This window comes from Cryptomeria japonica, chromosome 4, assembly GCF_030272615.1.
Source record: "Cryptomeria japonica chromosome 4, Sugi_1.0, whole genome shotgun sequence".
Taxonomy (NCBI): Eukaryota; Viridiplantae; Streptophyta; class Pinopsida; order Cupressales; family Cupressaceae; genus Cryptomeria; species Cryptomeria japonica.
Window position 1 is genome coordinate 544,613,129 of NC_081408.1, and position 25,381 is coordinate 544,638,509.

At 35.1% G+C, this 25,381-nt stretch overlaps 1 protein-coding gene across 3 annotated transcripts; it reads right to left on the reverse strand.

Moving 5' to 3' along the window:
• Positions 1-1,949: 1,949 nt before the first annotated feature.
• LOC131034999 (uncharacterized) lies at positions 1,950-18,715 on the reverse strand. Of its 3 annotated transcripts, XM_057966631.2 has the most exons (11): positions 18,571-18,715; positions 18,358-18,424; positions 17,909-18,137; positions 15,106-16,065; positions 12,269-13,821; positions 8,548-8,842; positions 8,203-8,433; positions 4,177-4,350; positions 3,142-3,339; positions 2,830-2,943; positions 1,950-2,585 (listed from the first exon to the last, which is right to left on the reverse strand). In XM_057966631.2, exons 4-11 carry the CDS (start codon positions 15,904-15,906, stop codon positions 2,220-2,222), a joined length of 3,732 nt encoding a protein of 1,243 aa, XP_057822614.1. In that variant the 5' UTR covers positions 15,907-16,065; positions 17,909-18,137; positions 18,358-18,424; positions 18,571-18,715; the 3' UTR covers positions 1,950-2,219. The 3 variants fall into 3 exon arrangements, with proteins under 3 accessions (XP_057822614.1, XP_057822613.1, XP_057822615.1); XM_057966630.2 differs by lacking the exon at positions 17,909-18,137; XM_057966632.2 differs by lacking the exons at positions 17,909-18,137; positions 18,571-18,715 and having other exon boundaries at positions 18,358-18,548.
• Between the last annotated feature and the right edge of the window lie 6,666 nt (positions 18,716-25,381).

The window sequence follows — 25,381 nt, forward strand, 5'->3', positions numbered from 1 at the left end:
ATCTTTGATCACCTCATATAACACTTGTTAGACTGTGATCTATCTTGTTAATCATTATCATCTACATGACTGCTAGCGACAAATCAAGCTAGTGTCTGAGTCATATTATCTCTTCAACATTGGTCGCTTCCTTATCTCTTGGGTGCATTCTTCCTTGAAGCAATCGATCCTTGCATTCTTCTCTCCTTTTTAGAATTCCTCTGTGTTGTTTCTTGTTATTTTGGGGACGGTGCATAGTATCAAGACAACCCTTCACATGGAGGTCTCTTTCACTTTGTTGACTCAAAAAATTTAGTTTGTTTGTTATGTGCTTTCATGTGTGTGCTATCCATGTTCTCGTTTATATATCTTTATGTTTATCATGCTCTAACCCCATGGCTTTGTTGTTCTCATGTTCTAACTTTGTTCTCTTGTGTAGATTTTTTTAATGCATTTGTTTTGTAGGTCTTCAGCTTGGGGGCATGCTTCCTAAGCTTAAAGATTTGTCTACTTCCTCTATAACATCCTTTTGGCTTCATTATGTTATTTATGTTCAGTAGATTTCCTTTAACATGCATATTCATGTTGATTCATAAATCCGCTAAAGTGGGGGCAAAATGTAAAGTCAAAAATTGTATACCCTCTTGCAATTCCGCCTACACTTTTGTAGCCACTTTAGTGCCCATTCCCCTAGCATATGAATAGGCTCATTTCAACCCTTGCATTAGCCTTTTCTCTCTCGAAATGCTTAGGACACCTTTTCCAATAGCTATCTTTCAGCATTAGCTTTGTGATTATCATGTGCTTCTCTTGCCACCTATCATTTTTTAGCATATTTTGCCTAGACACTAACATGTTGTGCATTCATTCTACAACATCTTAACATTCATATGTCGATTTTGAGTGTTTCAATACTTATCACCTGCCCAAGTCGATAAAAAAAGACTCAGAATCTTCCAAAACGACTTGTCAACCCTATTTTTCCTCCTATTCTCTCATTTTATATCTATATTTTTTCTCCATTCAATTTCTTTAGTTCCTTTAGACAATCTCTCTAGCTCTCTCTCTTGTTCTCTCAGCTCTCACAACTTTCACTTGCTCTCTCATGCTTGCTACATAAATCTCTAGTTTGCTACAACACTTTCAAGCTTTCACAAAAATCTTTTGCAACTCTCTTGGCTTTCTCAAACCTTGCTAATAATATCTTTCTCTCATCTTTGAACATCTTGAAGATTCATCACATCCCTTATCTGCCAAATCATTTATCTTTTCTATTTACATTTTTATCTATCTATCTAGCTATTGTGAAGGTGAAAACACCAAAACAAGTACTTGACTAAGGCAAGTCTCCAAACAACCCCAAACATTTCTCCTCTTTTGTGTGCATTCAAGTTTCTTAAAGGCATTCAACCGCACAAGGGTATGTTTATGTCTTATTTCATTTATTCATTTCCATATTATCTAGCATTTGTTGTCACATTTCTCATTTTTGGGTTTTGCAGATTATTCAAAACATGGAGTTGGGTTTTGGCGTTTCTGATTCTTATCTGTTAGAAGTTCATACAAAACTACAACACACCACACAAACGTCCGCACGTTGCGCTATTGTCCTTGACCGAGATGCTCAAATCTAGACCGAAGACTGTTGTCCGGATGTTGTGAAATTGGCTCTCAAGGGAACATATTTTTTCCCTTTGCAGGGTCACTTTTGCACCATTACAATAACCAAGGGCCTCTAATACATTGGACATCCATTCTATTTACATTATTTGAGAATACAATTGATTCTTGTCATATTGATCTTTCCATTAGGCATCTAGATCTTGGATGGCTATCTCCATAGCCAAGTCTTACACGAATGTATACCAAACAAGTGATCTGTGTAAATAGAGTTGTAAAAAAAATTGTAAACAACAATTCCCAAGAATTAATAGAGCTTTGCTGGAAATAAGACCGGTAATTCCACTCAATGAAGTAGAATTGAGAATTAATGTTCATTCGAATTATTGTAACATTTTTCAATTCCTCTTTGATCCTGAACCTAATTCTTATCTGTCCTAGATTTATGATGTTACATATATATATCTACAATAAAATCCGCATCTTCATATTAAAGAATGATAACTAAATCCAAGCGGAGATCATGCATCTGGAAAGGCATTTCAAAATTACCCTCAAACTATACATTCAGGCCAAAAAATATTAGAAAAGCTAAAACTTGTTATCCAATATCCCTTTCATCATTTCTCAGTCCATGCCTCTCGAAGCAGTTGATAGCGTCTGTTTACCCCTGTCTTGATGGTGGCCTGCTTCACATTTCCTCCAGAATTTCCATTACTGTGCACTTTGTTCATTTGAGGAGTGATGGCAGGCACTGTTTCTACTAACAGGGAAAGCGGTGACTCTAATTCATCTAGTTCATCATCACTGGTATGACCCTTCCTCAAAACAACAGATGCACTTCTTCCAAGGCAGATATCATTTGCACCTCCGATCTTCTCTCTGACTGATGATGCTGGTGGTGGAGAGTACTTAATGAAAGGAGCAGAAACTAGAGAAATAGAAACTGAATCTTCCTCACTCTGCAAACGCCGCTCCAAAGGTATCTGCGACATACACATTTTTCCATGGCAGATTAAAAAGCTATAAGCATCATACACCTAGAACTGGGGTGTTACATATGGGCAATTTAAACAATTACATTAGTTTCTCTTTACATAGTATAAAATAGACAGTTCAGATTAACCAAGTTGGAAATGAGAAGGAAAGCAATTCACATCATTTTATACCCTCTAAGAAAATCGTAACTTGTTCTTCTCAATGGTTGGACTTTGCCATGATAAAACTTACCTCAGCATTTAGTGTTTCCATCAGTTGTAATGGTACAGGGTCAGGACAGAACTCGTCAGGGATAAAGTTGCAAAGAATGCGCTTTAGCAGAGGTAAACTGAGTACAGGACAAACCTGCTCATCGGAATAATGTTCTAAAGTTAGCAATAAAGTTATATATTTAACAGATGCTCTTCAGTTCTAAGAAAAAGAGGAACATGAGAGAAAAATCATGTCAAATCGTCCAAGAAAGAAATAATAAATTCTAAATAGTATTTATAGGGTCATTTGGCTTCTCAGTTTCCTCTCAATTTCACAGCACAAACAGACTACCTCTTTTCTAATGGACTTATCCATGAGCATATCCTTTGGAAGCATCAGCAAGTCACTGGCTGCATTTAGAAGAGGGAAAGAACTTAACAATGCTTCTACATCCTCAAGATTACCCTCCTGAGGGTCAGCATCTTCTTGAGTCGTGTCCTCTGCATCAATTCCAACCAGGTCTGTCAACAACCTAGACCAGTTACCTACCTGCACAGGAAAATTTTAAGCATTTTAATAATGCTCATCTTTACATTATTAAACAGAAGATAATGCATCTAATCAAATAGGATTTACCCTTCCAATGCAGCAAAAGTACTATAGTTCTCACAAGCATAAACCAGTATTTCCCTTACAATAGCATCAAAGAAAATCTCATAACTTCCATAACATAATTTACCCCAAACAGGCTGCAATGTAGGTGATTTATTTTCGAACATTTTGCCCACAAAAAAATCAAATGGCATCCACCTCAGGCTAAAAACGATGAGACTAAATGGGATCAAGGCACCTTTCCAACACTTGTGTATATGAATATCTGAAAAAAGTAGTTTCTACAGGCAAGATACACCTGAAGTCCACTCAAAAAGGGACAGAGATATCCAATCGAAAGGGGCAGAGGAATATCCAATCATAAATTTATGTCCTTTGTCAAACAAAAATCAATCATCTGTGGTCCAAAACCTGCCGCCTGCACCTTCAGCGTCGACATCCAAGAATCTCATAATAAACATTTCTATATATTTTAATTCCACAGCCATCTGTCTATATATCCAAAATCTCATATCAAATATTTCTACGTATTTGAATTCCATTGCCATCTGTAAGTTGCAATGAGATTCAACCCCTCTGCTTGTATGCCCATGTAATATATTGCTTAATATTCATGATAACAGAGCTGATCCATTTGCCAGATCCAAGAAACAAATCAATGAACCCAAACCAACTGAACCAGAACCAACAACATAACAAAATACAAAAGCATACAGATATGACTGGCACAATTTAAGAATTAGTACAAGAACACTTAGTGTAACAAAAACATACCGCATTTTTTAGCTGTGCTCCGGAACCAAAGCACAGATTGCCAGCAGGTATGGGAAGAACACTAGGATCAGTTATCGGATCTGATATGGGGTCAGTCGGCATGTCTCCTTCTGATTCACGTAGTATAGCATTGAACATGGCCACATCTAGTCTAGCTACACACTGTTCCAAAACCTGCAGCACACAGAAGATTCATATCAAGATTAAGCACTGTCTGTATATGATAAATACACATTTCCTGCTGTAATATATGAAAGCCATAGCAATACTGAGCTCTGACAGTTATACAAGAATAGCATATAGTTGTTTCATAAAGCAAGCATAAACATTGGGTGTGTTGCGCAATATTGTGGGTTTTGATCTTTATTGTGGGTTTTATCCTAGAAACAGTTTGCATATGTAAAAGCCCTGTTCTAAATGCAGTCACTACGTTCAAAAAGTTTTGTAGAAGTGTGAAAAGGAAATTTTTGGAACTCACGAACTTTGAAGTTTGGAAAAAGTAGGGAAAAATATTCAAAAAAATGAGGCAAATATTACATCTACAAAAACTAATAGAGTCACTACATTCAAAAAGTTTTGTAGGATTGTGTAAGGGAAACTTTTGAAACTCTATCTTTGAAAAGAGTAGGGAAAAATGTTCAAAAAATTGAGGCAAATATTACAAATATATCTACAAAAACTATCACTTAGAGTAGTCACAAGATTAAATTATGTGCAACACAACAGGGTGAGAAATAAAAATAAAAATAAATAAAATGAGATTATTCCACATTGTTCAAGGGATAATAAATCTTAACATTTATCTTACTCTAGTGGTGGTATGCTCAGTCTTCTCAACTGTTATTTTGCTTATTTATGTTTTTTAATTAAAAAAGAAGTGTTCCACAGGGCCACATCCCCCCCCCAAGACCTGCCATTTCAAAGAAAGAGACATCCCCTGGGGACAGAGACACCGGGGGAACATCCCCCTGCCATCACCACCAGGGAAGAGATGTCTACAGGATGTTTCCCTCAAAGAGCAGACATTTGCATGAAATCCCTCCTGATGAAGACATTGGGAGAACACCAGGGTATCCCAGGACAGCTCAGGTACTTCCACAAGTCTCTCAAATGTCCCTGAAACTGCCAATCATCTCAACAAGTTCACTATGTCATGATAACGATTTTGATTGATCAACAGACAGACAGCATGATGGCATATACAAATGGTTCACCTTGAAAGAAAGAAGGGATAGTTACATGGTATTTAAGGCAAAATAGACTATTAAAACAGCTGTTAATATTTTTTGTTTACTCAGATCCACGCTTTCTTATCTTAACTTTAGGATGTTGCTGTTCAAATATTTAAAAAGATTCAAAAGTGGCAATATTCTTGTCCTCAACTGCATAGTGCTAATCATTTAGACCAGTCCAATTCTCTAACATCGCCATTAGTTCTCTGAAGAATATGAAGATTTGGTCCAAGAAATAGTGAGGACTTGATGTTAGAGGAAAGTTGAAAACATAGTGATTAAATTATGAAAGATGAAGTATGCCATAAAGATTCATGTGGTCTTGAAGGCCTTAAACGGGGCTTGGCAGCAGGAGCTCTGCACCTCAACCCTGCCACGTACTGCAACAACTACAAGGAATGCACCAAGGGGCACCATCCCTGATCCCCAGCCCCTGCTCTGGTTAAATGTATACACCTACTGTCCCCAAATTTCAAGCCTCTGCCCTACCATCCCCCTATTCCAGAACTCCATGGAACGACAAAAAAGCAAAATTAAAAATTGGGTTCAGTATTCAGTATAGACCTGCCAAAACAATTCAAGCCCATTACGAAACTGTGGAACTATGAAAAATACAAAACTAAATATCAGGTTCAGCATTCAGTACAGACAGTTTTGGCTTACCAAAAGAATTCAGGTTCAAACCAAAGCTCTAACACCTCCAATCAAACCTTCCATAAAGATACCAAATGGTAAAAAGTTCAGATAGATACAGGCCTGTTTTGCCGACCACTTTTACTCTACAAGTCTTTCAACTTTTCTATATCTATTACAACAGAAAGTGCATTTTGATTCTTGATGTATGAAAAAGGTTCTTCGGGATTTTAAAAAAAACCACCATATAGTAAAATACCACTTATTTGATATAATGATAATCTAATGTTTTGGCATACATTATCATGCACTAGGATTGTGAAGCCATAGTATAACAATCGTACATTATCATGACATTGGAGAATTAATCACAGATGGGTTGTTCACTAAGCAAGCATATATTTTAAGTATCTTGCAGAACAGTCCGAAATTGATTGCTGGAATTGTGCATTTAGACGCCATAGTTTTAAGACTTGAACTCAGCAGCCTAAACTTTTGAATCAGACTCTAAACTCAGCCAAAAACACAACAAATAAAAATATATTAAACTTCATAAAAGAAATTTAAATAACATGAAAATTACTATTTAAAAACATAAGAAATGAATTTTGAGAATGCATAGCTAGAAAAATTGTTGAAAATTTATTCAAATCCATGGCAATGAATTTTTTTTTAAAGATTTTTCTACTAACTAGAGAGTTTCCAGAGAGTACACACTAGAAGCTTGACTAACCAGAAAATCAGGAAGTAACTATGATAGATGCTATAGATGGCATCCACCAAATTTTAAAACCATGATAGATGCTATCCTGGAGACATTTTCTATGTTTTTAAAATTTGTCATGTATGGTATCATATTAACATAGATACAAACATATTTCTTGAAAAATTTTAATATTCTAAATGTTTACTGATTTTTCCATATATCAATCCACGTGAGCATTTTAGGTTGTCTGACCATTTCCAAATATCAGCATAATTCATGTTGTCACATGCATTTTTCTCCAACTGCCAAACACTGGTATTAAATATTTTGGCATAAAGAATCGGATATTTAGTCCAGGTATATGTGCATCCTTTAACTTTTATTAATAATTTAAATTTAATGTAGAAACATTTAATTTACATTACTGATCTCAATTATACACATTTAAGGTGTTTATTTAAAGTAACTAGTATCATCACAGTAATTTTTCCTTAAAACCTAAGATACCGGTTCTTCCCCTTTTGGCCTGGGTCCGGATTCTGGTTCTTGCCCAGTCCTGGTTCTCCCCGAGTTCTCCTTGGGTTCCTCCCGGGTCCTTCCCACAGGGAACCCGGCCACCTGGGAAGGACCCGGGTGGAACCCAGGTCGAACCCAAGAGAACCCACGTGAACCCAGGTCCATGGTTTCCCAAAAATGGGACCCACAGGGAACCCGGCCACCTGGGAAGGACCCGGGTGGAACCCAAGAGAACCCACGTGAACCCAGGCCCGTGGTTTCCCAAAAATGGGGCCCACGGGTCAAAAAAACAATAAAAAAAGACTTTTTAAAATAGTTTTTTTATAATAACACTCTAATTCGCCCCTCGCAAGACCCACAAGGAACCCGGCCACCTAGGAAGGACCCAGGTGGAACCCAGGTCGAACCCAAGAGAACCCACGTGAACCCAGGCCCGTGGTTTCCAAAAAATGGGGCCCACGGGTCAAAAAAACAATAAAAAAAAACTTTTTAAAATAGTTTTTTTATAAATACACTCTAATTCGCCCCTTTATGACTTTTTAAAAAAGACTTGAAACTTGAATATTATCTTTTTTGCAAATTATGAATATGATATTAAACTTTAGTTATTAGTTTACTGATTACATTTGCGATATATGAATATTTATTGGCATTGGCAATTATGGATTTAGGATTTATGATTTATGATTTATGTATGGACAGTCACATTGTATATTTTATTTTTGTATGGATTGTATATATTGAACATATATATAATGTATGGGTATATATATATAATTAAAATATATATATATATATATATATGTACGGCCGAAACCATACCCGTACCCAAGAATTTTTTTTTTTGCCGAATCCGCGAATCCATACCCGAATCCGAACCCGAACCCGAACCGGTAACTTAGCTTAAAACTTAAAAGTTAACAAAGTACAACATAATACCATTTTTGATAGGACAATTAAGCACCCACACTCATGGCCTCCTGCTCGAACAGGACAAAGCCTCTGAAAGGCATCCAAAAAAGCCTTCTTCCAAAGATCTATGGAATATTTTCCCTGCTGACGATCACCAAGCTCAGGGCCAAGTAACTTTTCAAAGCTGTTTCTTGAGTTTAACCTCCTATTTTCCTTAAATGTCACGTCAGTTGGACATTGCATATAAGGAGTCAAGGTCTGCAATACAACAGATATCAGATCAAAACCTAATAAATTGAACAAAACCCACAACAAAATTTAAGTAAAAGAGAACAATGCTAAGGAAATTGGCAAAGACAAAAGAATGTTTACCTGCCACCAAACAGATTCAATGACTCTTCCATATATCCATGATTCAATTTCTTCTAATGCAGTTATAAAGGTTTGTGTTTCTCCCCAGTCATTTAACTTCTTTTTTGGACTAAGCTTTTCTCTTTCTTGTTTAGTAAGACTTTTCCTGGAGTTCTGAGAAAAGGACACTCTCTGGTTTTTCCTCACTCCATTTGACCCATTGGAATATGAAACCGGGGACGATAATTGGGAGCTGTCAAAAGACTGGGAGACTATCTCCCGCAAAACAACCGTATTTGACCACCAGAAGGTTAATCTGCACATCCAAGCAAACACAGAAGGATTAACCAATAATTTATGACAAAGCAATTCTTAAATAGTTTTGGCATTGCATCGCTCTTCAGACCAATTCTCACAACATATCAAAAACAAAATAAACTCTTATTCAAGATGCTTGAAAATATTATTGCATCCAATGTAAATGAATTATAGTTCTAAATAGGTATAACACATGAGAAATTTGAACTGTCAACAAAAGCGTAAAGCTGTAAAATTATTTGTAATAATCTACCAATAATACAGTGAACTTTTAGATGTTGACATAGAAAGTCAAAAAGGACAAATTAAAAGGAATTTCGATTTCCATGTTAACTTTTAACCATTTGAAAATCAATTTCCAATAGGTATTTCGAATTCAGAGCACGTGCATCTCTATGTTAAGTAAATAATTACCAAAGATGACAAATAACTATTTACCAGAATCTTAGCCTGCAGCAACTTCCCTTCTGCTCAAGAGCATCTTGAATACCCCAAATTGTGAGTTAGACACTGTTCATTTGTTAACAGGTTAAAGCAAATTTTCTTGGTTGAATTTGAGATTAAAAACATAAATATTGCTCAAGATGACCATCACAAGATTGAGGGCTTCTCCAAGAAAAGAAAAGTATCCTCCCATCAGAGTTAATATCATGCAGCCTTTTCAAACAGAATAGAATAAATATTGCTGAAGCATAATCTTTGATGGACCAGCCAGCCCGATGCCCAGAATGAGTTTTTCACTTTTTTAATGTTTTACTGTTGACTTAAAAGTAAGCCTCTAAGATGCTACAACATTAGTCTTCAAAAATGCTAGTGTTCAATGCAGCCCATATTTAGTAAGAGAAAAAGTAAACCTTACAGAGCCATACTGTTGAAATGAACCAACCAAACCTTTAGCTCAACCTTGACAACTTATAGTGCACTGTATGCTAACTGATCTTTGATTCCAAACCAATAATCAAAAAGAGCATTAAATAGTCGCAGAGTGACTCATAAAATATGAGCAAAGATGTTTTAATGTGTCCCTTCATGAGAAATGGGTAATCGGAGATGGCTTTGATATAGCAAACATGTCATCACTGGAAAATAGCAGTTGAAATCCACCTTATGTTTGGCAGATTGGAAGAATGTATTCATTCTACGGTCAGTCTTTTGATTTTTTCAATTGAGATGGTCTCTTCATGAGACTTACAGCATTGGCATAAATTCAAAACAAAAAGATTATGTCAGCATTGTTGATTGTAACTAGGGGTGTAGGGGTTCGGATTGCCTTAAGGCAACATCTGAACCCCTTTTAGGACCGGGTCCTACCCTAAAATAACATGACCCCATCCTTATTCACCATGCCACGCTAAATAAATTCCAAAATAACTTTAGCGCCAAAAATAATAAGGAGGCCGACTTACAAGGAGGCTGACTTAAAAGGAATAAAGATGCATATAAGTAAATGACAATTTGCAAGTCATTTTATCAAGTTTAATCATATCAAAAAGGCAATTTAGCTCTGCTGTGCGAACTTAAGGAAAAGTGCGAACTTATTCAGCTTGGTGCGAAATTGTCCAAAGGGACAGTAGATTTTGATGCAAGACATTGAAGCATACAAGGACAGATCTGATATGTGAAGATCAGATTAGAGCTAAGTATTGTACTTATATTTTAGAGGAGAATATATAATCTGACCTGTGGGTCTTTCATGCTGGGTTTTTCCTCCTTGGAGGTTTTCCCAGGGTATGCTTGTTTGTCTTCTGTTCTAATTCTGATTTATGTTGGCTTACTAAATATTGCAAATCTGATTACAATCTAGGGCACAACTTAATCTATGTTGGTTTCCTAACATACTGCAAATCTGATTACAATCTAGAGCACAATTTAATCTATGTTGGTTTACTAATATACTGCAAATCTGAATACAACCTAGGGCATAATCAATTAGATAAATCTGGTTAACATACCTAGGGTTTAAAATAACAAGCATTGAAAAATATCAGTTGATTTTCACCTCATCTTATTAGGCATATTGGAAGAAAGTATTCCAGAGTGATTTTCGTTTTTTAGTGGAGCTGGGATCTTTATGAGATTAGGCATTAGCTTTGATCCAACCAAAGAGATTATATCCACAATGCAGATATATGGATTCTACTTTTTGCTCTTCCATGAAATTTTAGATGATAAAGCATTTCCTGCTATAGTAGATGAGATGAGAATTACAAGACCTACAAATTCCACAACAGAGTGATGATGTTTGTGAGTATGTGCATAAGCATAGGCCTTTAAAAATCCTTCTGAAGAAGATAAGCTTGAAGAACTTAAATTATATCTCTAAACCAACACTAGACAGGTGAATCCACCTTTCAGGTTTAACATACCATGAGTAAGCCAATTTATCAAAAATATTCCCAAAAATGACCAACCAAGAGGAGGATTGTCTAAAAAAGAACAACTGTCAAGAAGATATTTAACAACTGAAAAAATTAAAAAATGCTGGATAAGTTGCAGCAACAGTTTTTGTAACGCTGAAGAATGAAACCAAGATTCACGATATACATCCACCCACTATGAGTTAGCATGGAGAATGCTTCTTTGAAAGAAGAAATGGAAATAGATAAGAAACCTTGTACAAAGAGAACCGTTATAAATTCAGGAGAAACACAACAAACAACATTTTGATTTGTTGGAGCAAATTTAGAGCATTCTGTTCAACTAAAATCTACCAAGAATGGTTCACAGGGGCCTAAAGAATCATCACAGAAAATATTGGAGGACCATCTAATTTTGTCTGAGTTTGGATATTACATCCTAAATAATCAAACCCTGAGAATTCCATTGCCTAAACATCATTATCACGAGGAGGAATGAAGGCAAAAGGGGCTTAACAAAGCAATCAGCTACAACAGAGAAAAGAAAACAGGTTAACAGCCATCTATATGTGTAATGCTTTTACAGTTCATTTAAATGCTAGATAGACAACAGAACACTCTACCAAATTAGAAAAGGAGATCACAAGATTGTCAACAATTCTATGCACATCCTGCAAATGCAAAAAGTTCTTAAGCTTCTATCACAGACATTTTGTGGGTTACTCATCCTGTTTTCTTAGCTAAGACGAAAAATGCAAATAATAAGAACATTAAAATAATGATCTATGACTAGCCAAACTCGGAATTTGGAAGGTGGGCAGATAATTATACAAACAAAAAGAAAGGAATCATCCAATAGATCTATACATTCAAGCAGAAACAACTCATTATAAGTTACAAGAACTTAGAGTGAGTGTCAATCAAAAGCAACAATTCTTGCAGCTTACTGTTTTTCCCTTAATGTGAAACTATTAACTACTTAAGTATCCAATAACATATGCAGCTTTCATTAATATTTTCATTAAAGATGGCCATGCATTTCAGTTAGATCTCAGGTGCCAGATTACCTTGGAACATCATTCCCACAGGCTTTTGCAACCAAGATAAGCCCAGAGGCTGTATTTCTTGCAGCACCTGCTCTTCTGTCTTGACTCCAATGCTTGCATGCATGAATATAAAGCCTTGCCAGACGTCGAGCAGGAGAATGAACCTTATGAGATGAACCCCCATGTTCTGCAATTACAGAATACACAGCAGCCTCGATAGCAGCAGCTTCTCTCAATTCACCCTCTAGCTTTTCAATTTCTGACTCCATTTGCTTGACCTTCTCATCTGCAACAGCAGCCCTTGCCTCTGCAAATATAATTTTCATGTTTTCTTTGGAAAATCTTTCATCAGATTTTACATCATTTTCCTCCATTGCACCATTTCCATTATTACCAGATGCAATTTCAGAAACATTAATTTCCTTTACTTCTTCTATAAATTTATCATCAAGTTCCACTGCAGGATTTATGTCTTCTGTGTCAGAAATTGACTTGGTAGAAACCTTCAAATTCTTGGGTTTGCTATCTTGTATAGACTTTACCCGTACTCCAGAACCATTTTTGCCTCCATTTCTCACCTCTGCACCAGCTTTGGGGGTCTTTTTGGAAGTATCTCGAGATGATTTAGATGTCTGTTTAACTGGTTTATCCATGGTTGGCTTTGCCAACCGAGTCCAAATATCCACCGACTGGTAGCTTCCTTCTTTTTGTTCAGCCTTTGTTTGCTGTGCAATATTATCCAGTGAGATTTCCACTGCTTGAACCCCTCCTGGCAATTGCTTTGGTGCTTCTTCTTCTACCATAGATTCCGGTACTGGTGTTTGCATATCCACCTCCTCTGCAAGGGTCATTATTCTTGAACCAAAAACATTTGCTTCATATGCACTTTTTCCATCATTCACATTAGATTTTGTTGTCTCTGATTGCCTTTGATCTGATACTAGGTCTCCTACTAAATAACTTCCTCCGGTGCTTTCTCTACTATCTTTTCCTCCCTTATTCTTCTCTGCCTTCTTCACCTCTGGAAGTTTTTCATCTGCTGCAACGTCAAAGGCATTGATTATAGTCTTAACATTGGCTTTTGTGGCTTCCTTCTCAATTTTTCCATCCAAGCCCTCTTTTGCATCATGTGTTGCATTTACATCTGGTTCTTCTGTTCTATAATTTCCTAAATCTCCATATTCACCATTTCCACCACCTCCTACAACATTATTAATCTCTTCATTCAAATCAGGTGGTACTTTATTTCCATCTGCAATCTTAGCAACAGTCTGCTCTTCACCTTTGTGCTCATTATATGGGGAAAACGAAAAATTTATTTGGGAAAAAACACGACTCTCGGTAAATAATTGTTGTGATCTAGTTCCAGAAGAACCAAGAATTATAGTGTCTTCATTTTCAGGGCTACCAGGACCAGAAGAAACATCTGAAGAGGATGCATACAAGGTAGTACCATCTCGAGAAAGAGCTCCCTTGGATGAGGATGATGATAATGGTGTTTTAGCTGGAAATGCTTCTAGAGATGAAACTGAAGCCTTCTGAACCCTTTCAGAATTGATATCAACACCTCCAGGCTGCAATCACACTGTCTTTTAGTAACTGAAACAAAATTTGTTCAAAAAAAAAGGTAGAGATGCTAGCTTGCCATTACAATTAATTCCAGAAAACATTCATAAATGATTTGAAAGACAGGAAGTCCATGATTCGCTAAGAGATTGAAGTTGGTGCAATCTGACACAGAAGGATGAAGTGGGTATGTCTGGGTTGGGACTAAAACTCCTCCTCGGTACAAATAATAGTAAACTATTGAAATATAATCATCTACATTATACTAGACACAGAATATGGTCATATTACAAACTCTTCAAAAATTTGACTTGACTACTATAACATGTATTTCATTAATAAAGTTTAAATTGAACTGTAACAATTACCAAATGTTACATTTAGATACAGCATCTAAAAAATAAGCTTACATTCGAGCATTCAATAGCCATGAAAATATGGAAACAAGGATAGAAAGCATTTAATGTGCATACAAAGAGAGTCTGGAAACATTATATAACTCTCGGGGGGAGTCATTATAGCTGTTGTGGGAAGTTGAAACAGCTCCATTTTTCCATTCGAAATGTTAGGTTTCACCAAGAATGTAACCCCCAAATACCCAACACATAAAACAAACATATTCTGTATCTGTAAAAAAGTTGAAGGGTCAAGAACATCCCTTTAAGTCGAAAGGTCAAAAGCACATGTTGAGACATGAACTTCCCATTACAAATGATTCAATAAACAAACAAAAGAAGTAAAAAATGTATAACCACATTACATCAAATACACATCTTTCCTTGAAAAAACAAATCAAACATGGTTTATCGTGGATAAAAGTTACTCAAATGCCTTAAGCTTATATATGTAATCAATAAGCTTAAACAACCCAATGTCTCAAGATAAATAAGAAAAAATCATGAAACCAGGGCGCTTAACAGTTCTTCATAATTTATATGTAACTCTGATACTTTTAACCTTGACGTGTAACATCTTCTATGTATTTGTATGAAAACTATGCATTATGATGACATCAAGATTGCATGTCTGTTTTGAAAGTCCAAATAATAGCACCCAATGTTTCAGAAAGCACAAGCTGCCATATCATGCTGAATGAAATTACTAAGATACGTACAGTACACACAAATTATTGCACAAGCATATAAACTTTGACTGCTTTGTAACTTGGTATTGCAGTTGCACGTATTAGACTATGCACACAACTAAAGGGCTACAAGTACAATTGCAAACATCCTTGCAATAAAATAGACAAATTTCAGATACTCGACACCAGCTTATGCATAGATAAATACCTCTTCCTCCACTTGTTGAACTTGCAAACTATGCTCCAATTTTGTGGAAGGTGAATTTAGTTTTGCTTCTGATGCAGACATAGAATCGGGTGATAAAGAATGAAAAGAAGAAGGTTCATCATCATCAGTGAAGGACGCAATTTCTGCCTCCTCTGCACCATCATCACTCATTAATGTTTCATCCCTACTATTTTTGCCCAAGGAAGTCCTACTTGAATGCGAATGCCTTGGGGAAGTACTAGAACTTACACATGCCTGTACTCTCTCAGTGTCAAGGACATCAGTTGAACTATTCCTGTCATATGGACCAATGCTCAAGAACAATAATGGCTGAACTGCATTTCTGTAGCTTCTCTTTAATTTGAGAGTAACACTAATAGTAGTAGAGCTTTTAAGAATGCCATATTGGGCTAGATCTACAACAGCACTTCCCAAAAGTTGCCCTTTTACAGTTCTTTCAGTTTTACTCTCATATAAGTTCAAGTCTAAACACTTTTTCTGATATTTCTCACCATCTGGTAAATTCCTACCTTTATCACTGGACTCTCTAAATAGAGTAGCAGGGAGTAAAAAGGATTCATTAAACACTATTTTACCATTGCCAATGCCTGGCCCTACTTGAGGTACAACCCTTCTTGTACTTCCAGCGTGTCTATCACCCCTTTCCCAGTGCAATATTACTGGTGTTTGGGCTTTCAAGGATTGGGATGGTGGCCAGGGCTTGATCTCCTGCAAATGGATTGCAAAATTGACATGGAGAGAGGATTCTCTCTTGCTTTTTGATCTAATTCCAAGAACCATTGCTAGATAAAGTCTTTGACTATGTTTGTATGCAATTAGGTGATGAAAGAGTCAGCTTGCACAGAAACTGTGTCCTCTTCTCAAGCCCCAATTGCATCTCAGTAATTTCAAAGCTGCCTTCTATTTAATTATGCCAGAATCGGTCACTTTCACAGCTCTCTACAGTAAAGGGTAAAAGGAGTTAGAACAAAGGTTATGAAAGAATAGAAGACAAACAGATATAATGGGAATAAATTTAAAACACCCAAAAGTGTGGCATCTACTCAAATCATTAAAGCCAAAGTTTCATCAAAAAACTTCCCAATGGAGTGGCATGGACTGTCAACAAACATGCATCCAGAAGGGTCAATAACGAATCCAGGGATAAGTTACAAAGTTGAGGAAGAAACAACAGTTTACAATTAGTAGCAATTTTTTAGTACTTCGATTCTGAAATACATAGACAAAATCTTGCTACTAGCCTTCAATTAGCCACATGCCCACATGGTGAAAGACATGCCAAAGAAAAGCATCAGAAACAAATTCACATGCAAATTAAAGGGCTTATAGAAAAGGCTTCTTCCACTCAACATATAAGGTCTACAACAAATATGCACTCTGAAAATCTCAGAAGTTTAATATGAGCTCTAGGTTTTTTTCAAAAGAACCTAGCTTGCCAAGCAAACAACTCTCAAAAAAGCTCATACTGTTAACATAAAATTACCCAGAAATTGTATCCTATGCCTCCCACTGCTCCATTTACAAGCTTTCAATCACCCTGTTAAACTGATTTCCTAGCAAAACTATGTACAAGTCAAAAAGTTAACACTTAATATAACCTATTTGCATGCAATCTGAAGGTCTGAGCCACAAAACAACGTAGCAGGACAGCTTATAACAAAGCAAAGAAAACAAACAAAATATTGGTTACGAAAATGTACCTTTCAAATAAGGTGAAAAACAGAAAAGAAATGTCAATAAATTATAATGAAAATAAAGACTGGAAGCCCTGGTTCTAACATCCATTGACTTCAAAACCCATGCAAAGAAAAACAAACAAAATAATGGTTAAAAAAATGTAACTTTCAAATAAGATGAAAAACAGAAAAGAAATGTAAATAAATAATCACAAAAATAAAGACTAGAATCCCTGGCGCTAGCATCCATTGACTGAAAAACCCGTTTGTCATATCAAACCAATTAAATCAAAATCGATTCATCTTGACTGATATTGTCAGAATGGGGAATACAAAACAATGTCATAAAAATGTTTGAAAGTCGAATTCCAAAAAATTGACACATTCATCATTGAAAACATAATGCAATGCAACGTCAATCGAGATGAACTTAAACCCTAATGTAATTAGAACTTTCATAACGACGCTCTAGGTCTAAATCTTCTAGGCTGAACCCGAATACATAGGTTAATGTATAATATCGAGAGAGTAACATTGCTTATACAATATATTTCAAAAGATGAAATTGCCGTATTTTTCATCTTGACTGATATTGTCAGAATGGGGAATACAAAACAATGTCATAAAAATGTTTGAAAGTCGAATTCCAAAAAATTGACACATTCATCATTGAAAACATAATGCAATGCAACGTCAATCGAGATGAACTTAAACCCTAATGTAATTAGAACTTTCATAACGACGCTCTAGGTCTAAATCTTCTAGGCTGAACCCGAATACATAGGTTAATGTATAATATCGAGAGAGTAACATTGCTTATACAATATATTTCAAAAGATGAAATTGCCGTATTTTTCAACAGGTGAGATTAGATGCAAGTTACCAGCAAATTTCAAAACATAAATAAAAGGATTCAAAACGGGAGAAAACAAGCAATCTTTTTTTCTTTTTAACAAAAGAGAGATCTGCCCTGCACCTACAAATCAAGGAAAACGGCAATCCATCGCAGTTTTGAGCTGTCACTAGAAACCGATACCCAAATTTCAAACAGAGAGAATGACCAATTCAACACGGCACGAAAATAACATAAATAGTATGCAAAATACCGCGTAAATTTGGATGAGCTCAAGTGCCAAATGAATGCACCGATTCCATCGCCGAGCTGCGGGATAATATGCACCATGTCATTCCACGAGCTCGAATGAAATGTGAAGGCTCAGAAGCAAGTCTCAAAAACGAGAAGGCAAAATGCCGGCTTACAGGAGCAAGCTCCAGCATTGAACCAGAAACGAAATCTCGGGTTCAATTCCCCAAAGCGCACAGCACAAATTTCTTCTATTAACCGATAAACAGCATGCAAATTCCAGGAAGTCGGCCAGATCACATTTTAAGGTAAAAGTCAAATTGCGAAGAAAATGACAGATTCAAACAAAGCCAATGCCTTGGTACTTGGTACCAGGCATGAATGAGCAATACGTCCTAAATAGCTAACGAGGTCGCAGGTACCAATCCCTAAAGTACACACTGTATTAAGTAGCATGCTTCATCCACCTACCTGAACGAAAATCCTCCACAAATCTTACAGAATACAATTCTTTTCGTAGCGTAAGAGAGATATAAGCCTGTATTCAACAAATTAATCCAAAAATTTAAATCCACAGTCCGGTGCCATAAAAAATCGAGAAATAACTATCAGATCTGCTCTGTACTAGGCAAAAACTACTAATGAACCAAAATGCAACCCATCTTTTCATTCTCCCACACCTACCACGGACTCTGCAAGTAAATATGTCAACCACAATGTGCTCTTCAGCGGTCAAATTATTTCGTACTCAAGCCATGTTTCAAAAAAGGCATCTAAATACGGCAGCAAGAAACAAAAGCCAAACGAACAATCACCGAATGTAGCTCTAAACTTATCACAACTTACTAACAAAATCTGCACAGACAGCGGGAAACTACACACAGATTCCAATTTCCGCGCAATTCACAATGAAGACTATTAAAAAACTCCAAATTACGCGGCGATGAAATCTAAAGCATGTGAGCTTAAACCATTACTAAAGCGACAAAACAAGATATTACGACAGCCGGAAAACGGTTAAAACAGCGATAGATCCAAAGAAAACTTACAAAGCCTTCTCAAACTTGTAAAACCGCAATTTGTCTGGTTCAGAATTCAACAGCATTCTTCTTGTGTCCAGTTCCGTCTGCCATTTTTACCGGCCACGAGCTAAAGCAGAATACCAGTGGTTTATCGGGATTTTGACCGTGTTAAGTAATTAATGAAAGACGGTGACCCGTCGTCGAATTGACGGTGATTAGGAGACCCGTCGCCTCACTGTTTGGCGTCGTCCATTAATTATTATTATGCGTATGCTCGCTTCTTCTGTTATGAGCTGTCGGTGTGAGTTATTTAGCGGGATTTAACTGCGTCGGTTGCGATTTCAAATAATTTCTCGTAAACTGGATCTGTGGACTGTGGAACATTCCTGTGCATTATTTTATCTTTGGGCCCCATTTTTGCCCTTTGCCGCTTACATGGAAGGCCACTTTCAGTGGCTGGTGAGCCATTGACTGTGCAGTGTAGTGTACTGTACTGTAGGGTTTCTAACCATTTTTTGGGGGTTTGGTGAAGTGTTGGTAAGTGTGTTTGGGAGAAACTTCAAGTTGAAATTTAGCAGATTTCTTTCTGTATTGGTTATTGTTATCTTTAGTTTGTGTGTGGATATTTTGAGTAAAAAATGTTGTTGTTATTCAAAGAGAGGATAAGTTGGTCAATATGGCTAGTTTCTTAGGTATATAAAATGAAAGAAGTAAACATAGGGAGACTCATGTCTTTAAGGAAAATATAGTAGTAATTTAAAAACTTATAAGGTAATTAATTAACTTCGTATTATTTGGTGAATTTTAAATAAAAGAGTTATGTAATGTTATGATAAAGTTTGTATAGTTATTTTATGGATAATGTTGTTATGATATTGTTTCAATTTTTTTAAGTATTTTTGTTTGTTTGTTATTGCTATTAAAGCAACGTTAATTAAGGTGATGATCCTTATCATAGTCATAGACTATCAACAATATATTATCAGCATCTAAACATCACAAAAATAAAGTTTATTTAAAGAGAGGTTTGACAATGTATTTATATATGAATTTCCACTTCATTATATTGGTCTTTTTGACAAGTTATTAAAAACACGTTGACTTGAATAATAATTTCAACTAATTTCTTAATTATGTACAATTTTCATTTCGTTGAGTTGATCTTTTGTCTCAACATTAAATAGAAGTGCAAATTGAGCCATAAATATTGGATCAATGATGCAAATTGCTTGTTGGTGATAGACTCTAATGTTCGCTTGTTCAACTAGCTAAATGTCTCACGATAAGGAAAAAAGCACAAAAGAAAGCACACAGATATAATATTACAATATTAATATAATATGGTTTCGATTATGTTTCTTTTTTTATATAGTACAGTAAGTTTATTAAATATTAAGAGAAACTTTTAGGCATTAGTTTTTTATTCAATATGTGTGTTGCTTGTTCAAGAAAAGTGTTTGACAATTCTGTGATATATGGAACTTCACTTCATTGCATTAGTCTCTTTGGCAACTTATTAAGAACACTTTGAATTGAATAATAATTTCAAACAATTTCTTAATTATGTACAATCTTTATTTCCTCAAATCTAACAATTAAATTGTGCACTTCAACATAATGAAATTTCTTCAAAAATTTGCATTGTTGTTCTCCCAAGATTTCTCATTTATCTTTGTAAAACAAATATATTTCCACCTCTAAATCCCAAAATGTACTTAGTAGTTTCCCTCGACATTAAATGGAAGTGAAAATTGAGCCATAATATTAGGCCAATAATAAAATTTGAGTGTTAGTGATAGACTAAAAGGTTTGCTTGTCCAACAAGCTAAATGCTTTAAGATAAGGAAAAAAAGCAAGGATGAAAACACAAAGATTCAAATGCAACAAATGAAACATTTTACCTTGTTTTTTCCTTTTCTTCTCCAATAAAGGAAAAGCAAAAAAGGAGTGCACCCAATGCTTCACTTTGATGTGCTCTTTGTGATGATGTGTGATGGCACGATGTAGTTGCTTAGTAAACCAACAACAAGATGGTAGAATAGAATGATGATAGGTCAAAAGAACAACATGTTGATATTAAAATAGAATATGTCGAAATGGAATGGGATTGTATAGATTTTTAAGAAGAAAATCAAGAGCCAAGATGCATTGATTAATAGAGGGCTAGAGTTATGGATTGAAGTTGTAGTCATGTGACAAGTGTTGCATGACGTGTAAGAGGTAGGCATGCTCACACATGTGTGAGCAAAGGAGTGGGGATAGGTCAAGAGGTGATATGGAGGCTTAGCATGCCTTCAAGCTAGCATGCTCACACATGAGTGACTAAGGTCTCAATAAGGTTAGCATGCTTAGACACATAGGAGCATAGGATGGTTGAAGTGAAAGTCAAATATGCTTCCAATTGTGCTTGCTTGCACATGTATGAGCAAGGAGTGGGATGTGGTGGCACGCTCACACATGTGGGAGCATGGGAGGAGGGGGGACACATGTCAAATTATGGCAAGTTTAGATCTTAATCCATGTAGATGGATTTAATGGCTACACTTAAATGGAAAAGGATCAATGATGGTGTGATTTAAATATCAGGGAACAATAATAAATATTAATTAGCCTAAATCAATTAATTAATTTTACTTAATTGATTTATTTGAGAATTTGGAGACTAAGGTTATTTAATTAAACTGGATTAAATAATTAATCTTAGGGAATAATTAATTAATGATGAACGGCGAAGGCAATTATTTAAATAATAACATGAGTGATTGCCTATAGCGTCTATATAGGGGGAGCACGAGTTCGCATCTCGATCAACACTCGACTCTCCACAAAGGATATCCCAGCTCAGGACGATTTAGAGTACCCCATCCCCCTGTATAGGTAGGAAGAATGACAATGGAGATAGGAAGAATGACTATATGGGCACCCCAACTAGATGTATGTATAGGGCTCTACCCCTAAGGTAGATAGGGCCTCTCAAAGGCCCCCCTACTTTAGTAGATTAGTTGAGGGGGGCACTCGAGCCGACATGGCATTTATGCTTTGTTCGGGAAGGGCATTTATGCTTTGTTCGGGAAGGGCATTTATGATTCCCTATATATTCTATATGGCCCAGAAGATTGTATATTGTATTGTATATAGCCCAAGCAAACACCCTCTATTCTATCTGGGAAATGTGACGCCCTTATATCTCTATATATACATGGCGACCCTATTAACTTATTTAATTAATTTACGAGAAAAATAAGTATGGTAAATTGGTGGTAAATTTTGAACGGTTACAATGCTCTTTCTATGATTCAAATAAAACAATAAAACAATTGTTTTGGTTTGCATTTCTGTTAAAAATAATGTTTTGTTATTTTTAGAGATCTTCTTACTTATTTGGTCATCATTTGAGCTAGAAAGATTGACTATTTGGAATGGATTTGAAATATAATATAGTTGTTAACTCAATTAAATGTGTTATCCTCTTGCATTTATGAATAATAGATGTTCAAAGGTTTTTGTTTTTTGGTTCTTCCATTCATATAGGAATTATAATTTCAAGCCTCTACTCTAACATTTTTATGTTTATTGTGTCACTATTTTCCCAATCTCAATTAATCCTAACGACAAATAAAGAGATCACCTACTAGGTGGAGAAAATCAAATTGCAAATCAACAAACTGAAAATGAATTAATGATTTGAAAATAAAGCAATCTTGTCATGGTAAGCACAAAGGCTCCTAAGTTAGATATGCTTTGTACTTACAAATGGTACAATTATTATATTCAATAAGTTGTTAAGTAGAGTATTTTTTAAATAGTCTACCATACATATAATCGTAAACTTGAAGTTAATAATTTTATATCTACTATCCATATTTAATTATAATATTATTTATTTACTTACATAATCACTCTCGAAAATTCAATTTTCACGATCCTAATTACTTATTATTATTATTATTTAATAGAAAAATAATACATAATTAAAAAAATCACAAAATACTCAAATTTCAAAGTACCTAGCCAAGTCCATTATAGAATAGGTCATCACTCGCATAATGAATTCTACTCCCTACTCTAATTCCAATAATAGTAATAATAATATGATAAGATTTTTTTGTGAAAATTTATGTATGTCCCTATCAAAACCGGCCACCTTCACACAGCTAATAATATTTCAGACAGCTAATAATATTAAACAATAATTAGTCTAGTAAATTGAATATAATAAGCTTTTCTAAAATTTATAGTTTGAAGGGCATGAATAAATCTTCGCTCGAGTACCACCAATACTTTTTAATTCCCGAATTTATTTAGCCAACGTCCATGTGCTTTGATTTGACATGAAAAGGAAGCCTCCAAAAAGTAACTTGTTTTTTTAATACTAAATAACTCAAGTTGAATATTTTTATTAATTTATATCTAAAATGGTTTGGTTTTTTTCATGTTTCTCCTTGTCACTGTTTTTCCAAGATGTTTTTCATGTTCCTCCTTTGTAAAATGGTTGTGAATTTTTTATTCGCATAAAACATATATTTCAAATGTATGTGACTTTTTTGTGTTCGAAAATGTTATTATTAATGAGTGGCTTCCTCTTAACCACTTTAATTAGTATATTAGTGTAAATGTGAACAATCTTTTCTTAAGGTGATTTGGGATAGATTAATCATAATTTAATTTAGTAGATGAAATATATGTATATTATGGGTTATCATATTGTAAAATAATAAATGTTTTTGATATATAAAGTAGCAAAATAAGGGTGCAAATTTATATTAAAATTGTGTCAAGGTAATTCAACAATAATCATTGATAGCATATTAACAACGTAAAATAGACTTAAATAGTAAATATATAAAAAATAGTCTTAAAGACATACGCTGAAGTATATAGCCAACATAAACATAGACCATAGAGATCTAAACAAAAAACACTAGACATCCAACAACAAGGGATTAGCCAAAGAGTTGGCCCCAATCTTCAATAAGGATCTGAAACAATGAATGTTAAATATAGAAAGTAAATGTTATAAATTATGGTATTCAATTTTGTGATTGAAAGGAGATAATCTCTTTGTTAAAGATTTTGGAATTTGTAATATTGCAAGATTAGGAAAGGATGTTGACAATTCTCAACTCATCTTAAAATTATAATGCATTATTCATGTTATGCAAGTTTAAGTTCATAGATATGGGATACATCCATGGTCGTGGAAATATCATGTGCCTACATGGAAATGACCTAGCGATTTAAATAACTATGCTTTTGCTTCACCTAATTTGCCTTCACTTCTTCTACCTTTCTTGATATATGAAGAATGATAGTATTTAGAAACACATTGGAAGGGTTGTCGACGTGTCATGAGAGGACACATTATCCTAGGTTAGTAAAATGGGTGAATGATTAAGGACATCTCTCTCTCTTCATGTATATGCTTCTAGGATAATCATGTGGATCTGGATTCCTTTTATTGCACTACTTTAAATGATTTTTTCCTTAAATGTGAACGATATGTCTTAGAATGTTTGGCAAAGAGAGGATGAGATCCAGGATGTGTAAATTATGAATGCATTGAATGCCTTTAAATACATGAGCATAGCAATAAAACATATTACTTTGTGTTTAGTCAACCTTGGTAGGAAATTATCAACAAGATTCAGCCAAAATTTTAATTTGAGAGGTTCAAGTTTTTTATCATGAGTTTGACTACATGACTACACAAATGACCTAGAACATAGAAATAGTCATATCAAGGTGGCTAACAAGTACCTAGGGATGTGCACATAGGTAGATGTGGTTAATGTACAATAAGATAAATATATCAAGATATTTACATATGGATGAGATAAGGGATAAGAGGATTAAAATATTTGCGAGTGAACGAGTAAATTGCATGACAGGATGGACCCAATTCTATAGAAAATTGTGTCATTTGTCAATATGTAAATGTACTAAGACATGAAAAATTCACAATTGCATTTTCATCTAATGTAAATCCTAGAATGATTGTGTATCCCAAATTAAGTATCAAACTCAAACATGTTTTTAAAGTAAATATTTAGACATTAAAAGATATAAAAGTGGCCTATCTTAAATTAATGGGCCTTGCCAGATGTCATAGTAAATTTTATCATATACTCTATCAAAACATGCAAAATAAAGGAAAAATATGCAATGGGTAGCTTATGTAACGCAAGTATGAACAAACGCAAACTAAATCTCATTGTCGACAATTATAAGTGGGAGAGGAAATTCTAATTAGACAAAAAGTAGCAATAATTTACCTTGAATGACAATTGATGGGTGATAGGGCACATGGAGTTGAAGGAATGTCATATACTAAAAATAAGTCTTAATAGGAACCTACAATTATCTGTAAAACTTAGCATGAGATTGTTATTGACAAAAATCACTCCTTACAATTAGTTGCATCCATAAGATATAAATAATTATAGTAGTGGGTGGGGGAAAATGCATGAAAAATA

What these genes read in the sequence shown, in the direction of transcription:
- LOC131034999 (XM_057966630.2), bottom strand. Translation starts at nt 15,906, where the DNA reads ATGGTTCTTGGAATTAGATCAAAAAGCAAGAGAGAATCCTCTCTCCAT. An exon ending in TGTGGGAATGATGTTCCAAG is followed by an intron (nt 8,843 to 12,268) that starts GTAATCTGGCAC and finishes TTGGATGTGCAG; the next exon opens with ATTAACCTTCTGGTGGTCAA. An exon ending in ATAAGTCCATTAGAAAAGAG is followed by an intron (nt 2,944 to 3,141) that starts GTAGTCTGTTTG and finishes TCCGATGAGCAG; the next exon opens with GTTTGTCCTGTACTCAGTTT.